Source organism: Gavialis gangeticus, unplaced genomic scaffold (assembly GCF_001723915.1).
Source record: "Gavialis gangeticus isolate Ggan-Ray unplaced genomic scaffold, GavGan_comp1, whole genome shotgun sequence".
NCBI lineage: Eukaryota > Metazoa > Chordata > Crocodylia > Gavialidae > Gavialis > Gavialis gangeticus.
In genome coordinates, this window is record NW_017729032.1 from 136784119 (window position 1) to 136796495 (window position 12377).

The 12377-nt window shown below is 40.7% G+C and overlaps 1 protein-coding gene across 1 annotated transcript in view; it reads left to right on the plus strand.

Annotated features, from left to right (window-relative positions):
• MYO16 (myosin XVI) overlaps positions 1-12377 on the plus strand; it is a 581111-nt gene that overhangs the window by 348759 nt on the left and 219975 nt on the right. The window contains exons 17-19 of the mRNA XM_019525343.1: positions 3803-3920; positions 8161-8232; positions 9292-9433. Of these exons, the coding sequence (XP_019380888.1) occupies positions 3803-3920; positions 8161-8232; positions 9292-9433 (332 nt within the window). The remainder of the gene's footprint in view (positions 1-3802; positions 3921-8160; positions 8233-9291; positions 9434-12377) is intronic.

Consider the following 12377-nt stretch of genomic DNA (forward strand, 5'->3'; position numbering starts at 1 on the left):
GAAGAAAAGAACAATCTTTGGAATAACTTAGAGTGATCATAGGGTTTCCCTATATTCAGCAGACTGCAGTAGTCCCCAAAGAGTCATTGAGCAAACTACAAATCAGTTCAGAGCTCTTGATGTGCTTTCTATGCTGGATATATGGGAGTTAGTATAGGGTAGGTCATGCCTCCTAAATGAACTATGCGATCTGTGGAGGGATCCAAATTTACTTTTCTTTTAACTGAAGGTAATGATAAAGTTCTTTACCTTTTTGAAGAGCTACATAAGCAATACATAACCAATCCTCACTGATGCTTCACTGCCGCAGGCTAATATTTACTAATATCCCTATTTAGGTATAGCTAAGTAGTATTGTATGGATATGGAGACCGTAAGTAAGTCTCTGATCCTGGGCTAGAACCTGATCTTTTGATTTCCAGAGCCATTCAAAAAAATCGAGATCAGCTGGAAGATGGAGGGGGGTGGATTCTTATGTTTTGGAGACTTTAAAAAGTCGCTGGCTGCTGGTTCTGCAGTGTGGTCTGAAATGGGGGATGTGACTCCTCTGGTCTACCCCTGCTTGGCTCCTACTGCACTCCTCTGGGTTGAACTGGAGGAGTGCACCAGGTGGGGACTACTTCTCAAATGTTGGGAAGCCTCAGAAAAATGGCCCTCCTCTCCTTTGGAGAGAGCAAGGAAGAACAGATAACTGTGGGATACTGAGGGCCCTCAACACCTGAGAGAAGCGTACAGCTATTCAGGTTAGTGCAGGAGTGAGGAGAGAGACCTGGTTTGATGAGGCAGAAGTTTCTTGTGGAATAGCTATTCTTCTGTAGGAACATTTTGAACAGTTGTACACATTCTTTTGTGCTGGAAGAAAGTCTCTAGCAAAAATGTAATGCTTATACATGGTCTCATCTGGCTCACTTCATACTGAGGATGGCCAATGATGTGCTCAATGTAAATGATCTTGTTCTTAGCCAAAAGGTGCATTAGCACAGTGCTCCCCCCAGGGTAATTAGCGCTGCTGAGATAACAGGCATTCTGTTCATTCATCAGAGTGAGGCTAAGTACAGACATTCAAAAAGCCTGAGGCGGAATCAGTCAAAGTGACATGGTTTTCTGTAAGCAGCGTAGGTTAGATCAGGAATGAACGGACCACACATTGGTCCTTTGCAGGGGGTCACGCAGTCTGCCTGCTTTGGCTGAGGCCAGCAGGTTGGGAGTGCTCCTGCACACCTCTCAGCAGGCTCCACATCTCCCCAGGCTGCCAGAGACTATAAGAACAGCTGAGCACCTGGGCCAGCCATGATTGGCTGCCAGGGATGCTCTCCTCCCCCTGCTGCATTGTCTGTCAGTCACAGGTATCTGTTAGCTGCTGGCAGGCAGTACAGGAGGGGAAGGAGGCATCTGTGACTCTGTACAAACCCCGTCACAAAGCACCCCATGCTGCACACACAGACCTGACACTGAGCCCAGGAGAACCCCCATGAGCATGTGCAGCACCACAGAGACTGATTGGACTGCTGGGCATGGGCAAGCTTTCCCATCCCTCCTTCCCACCCCACGCTGCTTGCCTGCACCTGACAGTGACATGGGAGGGAAAGGGGAAGAGGGAGAGGAGGTGCTGTGCCTGCTCACAGGGGTTCTCCTGGGGTCAGTGTCAGGTCTGTGTGTATAGAATCATAGAAAATGAGGGTTGAAAGGGACCTCAGGAGGTCATCTGTCCAAACTCCTGCTCAAAGCAGGACCATCCCCAACTAGATCTTTGCCAGGACTTTGTCGACTTGGGCCTTTAAAACCTCCAGGGATAAAGATTGTACCACCTCTCTAGGTAACCTGTTCCAGGGCATCACCACCCTTCTAGTGAGAGAGAGTTTTTTTTGTAATATCCAACCTAAATCTCCCCTGTTGCAACTGGAGACCTTTGCCCATTGTTCTGTCCTCTGCCACCACTGAAAACAGTCTAGCTCCATCCTCTTTCTAAACACATTTCTGATAGCTAAAGTCTGCTATTAAATCCCATCACAGTCTTCTCTTCTCCAAATTAAATAAGCCCAGTTCTCTCAGCCTCTCCTCAGAAGTCATGTGCCCCAGCCCCCTCACCAGTTTCATTGCCATCCACTGAACTCTCTGCAACTTCTTTTGATTGTGGGGGGGCCCAAAACTGGACACAGTACTCCAGATGTGTCCTCACCAGTGCAGAATAGAGGGGAATAATCACTTCCCTTGATCTGCTGCAAATGCTCTTACTAATGCAGCCTAGTATGCTGTTAGCTTTCTTGCCAGCATTGTGAGCTGCTTTGTGATGGGATTTTTGCAGGGCAGAAGTAGGATGCATGGCTGTAGAGGCAGGAGTCAGGGCTACAGAAAGATAAAGAAGAAAGTATTATTACTCCTTTTACGCTCCCTATTAAGTTCCAAGAGGTTGAAAAGTCACTTGAAAAATAATCTGGTTTAGGGGATAAGAGTTTGTGAGAGCATTTTGTTCTCATGTTATATCTCTTGCAAGGCCCTTTCAGCACCTTGCATCTGCTAGAATGGCTCCAAAACATTTCCCAGTTACCCACTCAAACTTGTACACTCCAATTCTGGAAATATGCTGATGGGGCCACTTCAGGGACATCTTTGGAGGCTGCTGTCAAGAAAGCCAGAAACCATGGTCTCAAGAGCAGCCCCGAATGAATGTCCGTGGAACATCTTAACTGGAGCATTTCCATGCTTTGGAGCAGGGTGTGTTGGGACACCCTTAGAGGGTTGGGGTTCTCCACAGTTTCTTTAGAAGCTATGGTTGTGTCTCTTGCAGTGCAAACAAGAAAAGAGTCTTTGATTAAATATTTCATTTTGTAACATAGTATTTTTCATGTTGTAGTATTTTGGATCCGATACTGGAACAAATAGTTAATAAATAAAGCCACTTGACCTGCATGGACCAAAACAAATGTGTCATAAATCAGGCTGTAAGAATGATTTCAGTACTTTTCAAATGCAAGTTATCAGATAACTTCACTATCAGTTGACACTGTTCCATAATACATAGTAACACTTTATAGAGAGAGGATTTTCTTGCTATGTAATTTAAATGCAAAAAACCCCAGCCGTTTAGTTTTCTTTCTTTTTTAACTCCTCTTTTCAAAGATTCAGAATCATTTTTCACAAAATAAATCACAAGTTAATTCTTACCTTTCTCACTCATTTTTTCTGGAGCAATTTTTGCTTAATTTTTATATTAAGAAAAAGGAAAAAAACTTTTTGGCAGAAATTAGGCCTATAAAATTAGTCTAAAACGTTATTGTTTCAAAAAGTTATAAGCATATAAAAATCTTAATGTACTTTAAAAATTTTGATTATAGCTTTTGCCACCAGGATCTTGCTGTAATTTATAGCTATACCATTTGCTTTTGATTGTGATAGGCTGGGAAAAAATATTGCTATTCACAGGTATAGAATTTCTCACTTTGTAATTGTCAGTAGGCAAGACATTTTTATTTATTGCAGAAATAATATATCTATTACAGGTATTTTATTATTTCTGCACCACATTCTAAATACATTTCTCAGAACATGAGTTAATTTGATTTACATGAATAAAATAGTAAAAATGGTAATTTTTATTGTTTTATATACTGTATAGGTCACAGTATGATTTCTAAACCCTAAAGTACTTACCTATTAATACATTATAAATGAATAGCTTTTAGTCTAGCAAATGCCACTACTATATATTAATAATGCATACATTTTTGTAAAGCATCTTTTTTTCATTGGTGTGCCCAGCAGAATTCTTCTTTATCTTTAATTGTGTATAAAATATGCACAGGAGGTGGAGAACCTGTTTGTAATTCTCTCAGCAATTCTGCATCTTGGAGACATTCGGTTTACTGCTCTGACAGACGCTGAGACAGCATTTGTGTCAGACCTGCAGCTACTGGAACAAGGTTAGTAGAACATGGCTTCTAGTGTTGCCTCCTTTGTCTTGTAGCAGAGCAATTTCACTGATTCACCAATAGGTGGAAACACTGTCTAGGCTGACAGAGATCTGCTCTGAAGCCTCATCAGTTAGTGTGGAAACACAATATCTCATTGACTTTGGTATTTTCTAAATTACAGATTTTTAAGTGAATAAATACAATTCTGTTAAACCTGACATTTGCTTATACAGTGTACAAAAGGTTATACAGTGTACTTTGGGTACTCTTTACTCTTTTTAAATATACCTATGTTGCTTATCAACAGCCAAGCAATTTACGTTGAACATTATTCCTTACATTAAAAAATCTTTGCGTTAAAAGCTTCTGTTGCTTTGAAGTTGCCCTCTTGGTCACTTACAAATCTCTTCAAAGTGACTTATGAATACAGATTGCCAATACATAGCATACCTTAATTCTAATACTAGCAAGAACTTGCCAAGTCCTGTATAATCCATAAGAAGGGAGAAAGCTGTAATCAAGTATACAGATGCATTCAAACTTTACAAAGTCCTGATTATTGTAAGCTGATTTTACATGTTCATTAATTTTGATTACTACTGTGACAGCTCCCTCTTATGTTTAGGTTCTTTCACCCTTTAAAAAAATGGTAGGTAGTCATTGATCCTCTGGATTGTGGTGGATACATAAGAAGTCTATAGTCAGATGCCTGATGAATACATCTGTGGTGACGAGCCCAATTTGAGAGCGACACAGCTTGTTACAAGTTTCACAGACCCATATGTTGTCTAAGTTGGAGTCAAAATTTACAGCATGCTGCTTTCTTCTTTCTTGCTTTGCTTCTGTCCTCTGGCTCAGAGCCACTTCATGTTGAGCTGCACCTAGTGCCAGATGTTCCCTCCAGATCAGACAGGATTCTTCCTGCTCCTCCTAGCTTTCTATGTTGATGTTGAAAGGCTTCATATCAGTTTTGTACACATCATGGTACTGCCATAGAGGGTGACCCCACTTTCTAAAGCCATTTTGAATCTCACTGTACAAAATATTTTTGGGGATACAGTTTCCTCCCATTCTCATGACATGATGGATCCATTGCAAACTCCTATTCTTGATAGTGGTTTCTAAATGAGTCAGTCCTGTGCACTTCAGTACCTCTGTCTTTGATATTCTGTCTTCCTACTTTATTTTCAGGAACATGGTGACATCTCATGTGGAAGCTGTTCAGTCTCTTAATATGCCTGGCATATGTAGTCCATGTTTCTGAACCACAAAGCAGGGACGACCGTAAATAAGTCTTGTAGATTCGCATTTTCACCTTAGTTGATTATTTGCTGTTATTCCATGCACATTTCTGTAGTAGCACAAAATTCTTAGCTGATTTTCCAATTCTGTTAGTCAGTTAAGTCTGAAGGTCAAGATTCCTGCAGATTATAGAACCCAAGCAGCAAAAACCATAAACAACACAAAGAGATTTATCCTCTAGAGTGATGTTAGGTATTGGTTCTTCCACTTCTTAGTATATGATCACAGTCCTCGTAAGACTAATTGCCATCCCAGAACTCTTGCATGACTCAGAAAATCTGCCTGAGAGATTTTTGAGGGAAGAACCACTGTGGGGAACCAAAGCCGCATCATCCACAACAGGAAGTCTCTCAGTACTAGTTCTTTCACCTTGGCTTTCTTCTAAACCTTGCAGTGTTGAACAAGCCTCCATCTAGTCTGTTTTAAAGTTAAATGCCATCATTGCTGTCCTTAAATGCATGAACAAGCAGGAATGAAAAGTAGACGTTAAAAAGCACGGATGGCTAAGACACATTCCTGTTTCACCCTGTTGTTGATGTCAAAGGCATTTGATTCTTTGTTTTCATACACTACAGTTGCCTTCATACCTTGTTGTAATGAGTGAATGATGTTCAACACTTTGGCGAGAAAACCCAGTTTCTTCAGAAAAGTAAAAAGGCCCCTCTGTTGACTGTATTGAAGGCCATCATTACATTGATGAAGACTATGTACAGTGGTATTCATCCTGAGTGAAAACCTGATTGACTTTCAGGATATATTCTTTCACCAATAGATTGCAGGCTAGAGACCATGATCTGAGTGTCACTTTTTCTGATGATGTTCAACAGGAAGATACCTCTATAAATATCACAGTTGCTTCTATCCCCTTGGTTTTTGTATAATTGTAGAAATTGAGCATCTTTGAAATTTTGCAGTACTGCTTCCTCTTTCCAACAGAGCAGTATAACATCATACAGTTTTTTAATTAATTTGTCATCGGCACATTTGTAGATTTCAGCAGGCAAAAAGTCGTTATCAGATGCCTTATTCCAAGAAATCAATTTAATGGCTTTCTGCAAATCTTCTAATGTAAGCTCCTTGTCCAAATCCATCCTAATTTCAAACTGTGGTAGCCCTCCAAGCTCTTTGTGTTTGATTTCAGTCTCGGTGGAGTATAGAATTCCATAGTGTTCAATCCAACACTCGAGTTGTTTTTGTTTATTAGTAATGACATTTCAGTTTAAGTCTTTCTCCGTTTTTTTTTGACTGAACTAACTGCTCATCTGATCCCTCTGTGTATTCCATGGCTACCACGTGTGTCAGATGCTTCTGGAATCTCATTACAGTGTTTCAGTCAAAAATCTTGGGTATACCTCTTAGCCTTCTTCTGCATTTCTCTTCAAGCTTTCCTCAGAAGTTCCAGGGTTAGGGTGTTGGGAGATTTCTTATAGTTGATTAGCACTGTCGTTCTGTTCTCAGTGGTGGTAGAAGGGTTTCAGAGTGCTCTTCAAACCTGTCTGCATCTTTCTTGACTTTTTTGCCAAACGCTGTGATGCTGTTACAGCAGCTTTGTACATGTTAGTTTTTAATCTTTCCTAAGCCTCGGTGGCTGTGTTGTTAGGTAAACTTGCTTTCACGGCTGACTTGGTGCTTAATTTGGCAGCCAAATCTCTGAAACCAAATTGAACCAGGAGACCCATTAATCTCTCCGAATTAAATTGGAAGCCTCCAAATTGATTCAGAGAGATTCAGAGAGATTTGCCGATTTGGACATAGACAGAGCTTTATATGTTTTTTGTACATCTCTTGAGGTACCAGGTGTGGCTTGTGAAAGCCAAGATGGTGGGGCAGATGGAGCGTCCCACAGGAGTGCAGGGGGTTCCCCCGTGCACTTGGCGGTGGACCCTGAAGTGGACCAGAAGTAATTCTGGTCCACTTCTGGGTCCATTGCGGAGTGTGAGGGGGACCCCTCCCCATCCGCCAGCTCGGTGACTGGTGCTTCCTGGGTCTGGGGGGGCACCTAGGGACCCCCCGCAGCTGATCACTGAGCTGGGGGTGTGTGGGGGTGGGGGGTCCACTGTGTGCTTGGCAGCAGACCCAGAAGTGGACTTCCAGGTCCGCCATCAAGTGTGCGGGGAACCCCTCCCCCCCTCCCCACCATGCTCCTGTGGGACGCTCCATCTGCCCCACCATTTCAGCATTCATGAGCCACACCTGGTACCTCGAGGTATTTAGAAAAAACATATAAAACTGTGTCTATGGCTGAATCAGTGATTCTCTGAATCAGCATCAAATCTTCAGATTCAGCCGAATCAAACTGTGACAGTGATCTGAATCAGCAAATTGAATCACTGTCCCTCGAATCGGGGAAAATCCAAATCAAATACTGCCCACTTCACACACCCCTAGTTTCTATGTTTTTAATTTGGCTGATGTCTCTCTGAGAATGGATTGTAGTTTTGCTATGGTGGATCTTTTTGACATTCATTTTGACTTTACAGCCAACTGAAGCATTGTTTGTGTCTTCACTTGCCTATTAATGACTTAAAGTTAGCACTGTGATAGCACCTCTGCAGGATTTCTTTCAGGTGGTTATGCAAGGTCAGTACTAGATCTAATTGGCGCTAGTGCCCTGATCTTGGATGTTTCCACAATGTTTTCCTTGGGATTTTTGCCAGTGAAGTAGCTATTGGTAACACATAGATTTTGACTTGCACAAAGTTCTAACACTTGCTGGCCATAGTCATTCATATAACCAGTTCCATGTTTGCCCAAAGTATCAGGCCAATTCTTAATCCAACTCTTGCATTGAAGTTGCCAAGTATTATAATGGTCTCATTTGTGTGAGTTTTCTGAATCTCTTCTTCAAGTTGTTGTTAAAAAAATAGCATCTAAATAAGAAGGTCTGTTTACATAATAAAATTAAATAAATGCACACAAATATTCAGAACAATTCTTTTCATTTCAGTGGCAGGAATGTTGCAGGTTTCACCAGATGAACTCGCTTCTGCCTTAACAACTGATGTTCAGTATTTCAAAGGTACTGTGTTCCAAGTTCACATTCATATACGTGAGATTTTGGTAGCTATTTATTAATCCTTTTCTTTTCAAAGGCAAAATAGCTGATGTTTTGTTTCATGTTATTATGAGCCAGTAAAAAATCTCTGTCAAGAATACTTAGGGCTGTTACCCTTAAGAATGGCAGGCTGGACCACAGAATTCTAGTAAACTCTGTAACGTGGACCTGAGCAAAGATCAGAGGCTAACGTTAGTACACCTGAAATGTGTTGAACCTTACACAAGTGTAGCAAGATCAGAAACTAGGCTGTAGTGCTAAGAACAGAGGAGGGGTGTGTGTGTCCGGGCCAGCAATTCCCAGATAACCTGTGCCACTATCACAGCCCATGTTGGGGCAGCTTGTGCCAAGACAGCAGCTTGCCATGCCTCTACAACCTGTGTCAGGAAGTAAGTGCTTCTCTCCAACCCCCACGTCACCCAAGACACCAAAATTTAAATTGTGCTTCTGTTCAGATGGGTTCTCTTTAGCAAAAGATGGAGTCCAGTATACCACACGTGTGTGTGCAGGGCTGGATTAACACTTTAGTGGGCCCAAGGCAAAAAAACTCATGGGCCTCCAGCCAGTCAAAACCACCCTCCCCACCCCAGTGCTGCCGCCCGCAGGAAGCTGGGTTTGGAGCCACCGCTAGGAAGCAGTCACCACAGCAGTGAGACTGACAAAAGGAAGGGGATGGGGCCATTCGCACCACCACTGCAGGGGGAAGGACCAGGGCCACTCACAGCTCAGGACCCTAGGCATGTGCCTAGTTTACCTGTGCATTAATTTGGCCCTCTGTGTATGTGCATTTTTACCCCTTTTCCTGAGGTTAAGGTCTGTTTTGTGTGTTGTTGAAAAAGCCTTGTGCTCTTCCTGCATAAATACCAGTAGCCTGCAACATGGGTATTGGCAAAAGGAGGAAGTGAAAAGGCTGGATTAAGTTGCTATGTTAAATCTAAAATGTTATGTTAAATATTATGTCAAAATGCTACTAATGTGTTTTCTAATTATGCTTTCCTCTCCTTTTCCTACTTACTTTCTTAGGAGATATGATCATGAGGCGATATACTGTAGAGATAGCAGAATTTTACCGGGATCTTTTAGCAAAGTCACTGTACAGTCGCTTGTTTAGTTTTTTAGTGAACACTATCAACTACTACCTCCAGAATCAAGATGAGACCAGCAGGTAGGAGCTCAGTTGTTAGCTAATCCCACCACTTGTCTCACACTGCCCTATTAAAATATAGCCTCTGAAAGATATAGAATCGAATACTGCTACCATTAAAGCATTTAATTATAGCATACCAGTTTTACTTAGTGATGTTAATGACCCTGCATGGAATACATTAAATCCTTGGGGGACTGTTGGGAAAGTGTATGTTGTCTGCTTATATGCAAAAAGATTTTAATCTGAAGAGGGTTGTGGTTATTTCTGGCCAGTTACTATCTGCTATTTATGTAGCTAGAAAATGATTTATGTTCAAAATCAAGCTAACCTAAGTTAGTCAGCTTTGATATGACTGTGTTTCATGTTAGAAAGTATGTCATACATTTCATGTAAGTCATAAGAATTTATATGGAGTCTCTATATACGGTTAAGACCAGTACATTTTAAAAGCTGATATTCCAGGGTGAATCATGATCTCACCAGGTAAAAGTTTGCTATTTACTAGATGCAGAATTTACCTGTTATTATTCACAATAATTATGAGCTATTTAAAAAAATCAGTTCAGAAGTCTTCAAATACATTATTAAATTTCATTTGTGTATTAATGACACTTCTAGGGGAAAAAATCTAAGTTTCCATAGGTAATCATCTCCTAATTCAAACAAACTTCTGTTCAATATGGTTTCATAGAAAGCCTGGATGTTAATTAATATACATTAATAGGGAGGTTTAGAAAGTAAAAAAAAAAGATAGACATTTCCACAGAATTCAGAGGAGAAAACTAAAACCAAGAGCTCATTAGATTATAATATATGTATTTATTAACTAAGTTTCAAAACATCACATGCACACTGTGACTTCTTTATATATACCATATGTGATGGTTTGGTATTATTCACAAGTGGTAAGGTATAAGTGACTCATAAATAACAGGAATCAATGGTTTTTTTGTACCACACAATTGCATGGGCTGCATTAGCTATATATTTATTATTTTTTCTTTTAAAATTTGGTTTCCTTTTTTCATATCCATGTGCCAAATTCATCTCTCTAAATGCTCACTTATGACAAAGTGATTTTAAAACTGCTGTAGCAGAGCCTCTAGAAATTTACCCCATATAAAAAGTTTTCCTGACTAATGTAGAGTCAGTACTACTTCCTGCAGAACCCCCAGTGCAGGGAATGTAATGGAGTCATTTCAAAAGGGAAGGTGGCTTAGCCTTGGATGTGCCTGCTTAGAGCTGTAGGCAGCTGAGCACAGATTAGAGTGAACCTCAAGCTATTTCCATCTTCCCTAGAAGAGGTTCACTGTCAGGAAGGCACAATGTGGCAATTTAACTCTTCCCCAACTCATTGCCTCTTTGAACCTGTGCTGAACTCAAGTCAGCACAGGAATCAATTCAGCCCATGAAGAGTTTGTTGCCATGAATCCAACTGTAATGGCTTTTGTCAAAGGACATGATTTATACAATCTTGTCTTCACTGCTATTCTAACTTGACTAAAATAACTTGGGCTAGCTAACTAGAATTAAGTACACAGCTTTATGCAGCATAGATAAATCATAAGAGTCCCAATTTCTGAGCATCCTCAAACAGCTCCCATACTTTAGCAGTGACTTATTCCATTCTTAAGGTTGCCAGTGTCCCCTATGGTCTGGAATATGACCTGATAACCTGAGTTAAAAAGTCCTTATTACTATTTTAACTTGAGTTAGCTAACATCTGACTTAAGAGTACACATTCTTTTTAAGTCAGTGTCAAGTAAATATACATTTAGAAGTGGTTGTAGTAACTGGGAAGAGCGACTATCAAAGATATGTGAAATATGCAATTTATTGTATGTTTCTGAAGTTAATAAGCCAGTTTTTCCTCACCTGTCCTAACACAGCAACCTTGAATCAGTGGCATTGAATCAATATAATCTGCAGCAAGATAGGCTCAAAGCCTGTTTCATGTTTTTTAGTAGTACTTAATAAATAGTAAAGTTATAATAGTACAGTTACTGGGAACATTTGGCTCAATATATTTAAATCAAATTACGTTTTACTCAATACAGGTTTAACTTTGTGAAATTGCTAGTTGTTTGTTATTAATATTAACATTTCACTTACTCTGAAACATCTAAATGCTGGTTTGCAGGTGAAACAACACTGAAGATTGCCATTAGAGCTAAAGGAGGAAAAAATCAGGAGGTATATTCAAAGATCTAATGATCTAGGTGTAAAGTGGATAAAAGCATTGCCCAAATCCAACAAACACATTAGAGTATAATAGCAGCCAAATCAATATACAACAACAGTATTAATGATAATGTAGGGAGAAGGATATAATTCATCTTCAGAAAAATTGGACTTCTTCATTAAGAGTGACTCCCAATTTTGTCTAATTAAATCTTCAGGATTTTTTTTTATTAACTAACATAGTTATAGCCATTAATACAGATTGTTTACAAGCTATTTCCTTGTTCATGTCTTCGTGGGTTGTGTCTGATATTGTTTTTCAATAACACTGGGATAGGAAACCAAAATTATAGTTTCATAGTTTCTAGGGTCAGAAGGGAACTGAGCAGATCATCTAGTCCGACCCCCTGCCATGGCAGGAAAGAGTACTGCGGTCAAACGACCCCAGCAAGGTGTTCATCTAACCTCCTCTTAAAAACCCCCAGGGTAGGAGTCTGCACCACCTCTCTTGGAAGTTGGTTCCAGACCCTAGCCGCCCTGACCGTGAAATAGCGCCTCCTGATGTCTAACCTAAACCTACCCTCTGCCAGCTTGTGACCGTTATTCCTGGTCACTCCTGGCGGTGCTCGGGGGAACAGTGACTCCCCCAATGCCTGCTGATCCCCCCTGACTAGTTTATAACAGGCCACAAGATCCCCCCTCAGCCTTCTCTTTTGGAGGCTGAACAGGTTCAGGTCCCGTAGCCTCTCCTCATAGGGCCTGCCCTGCTGTCCCCTGATCA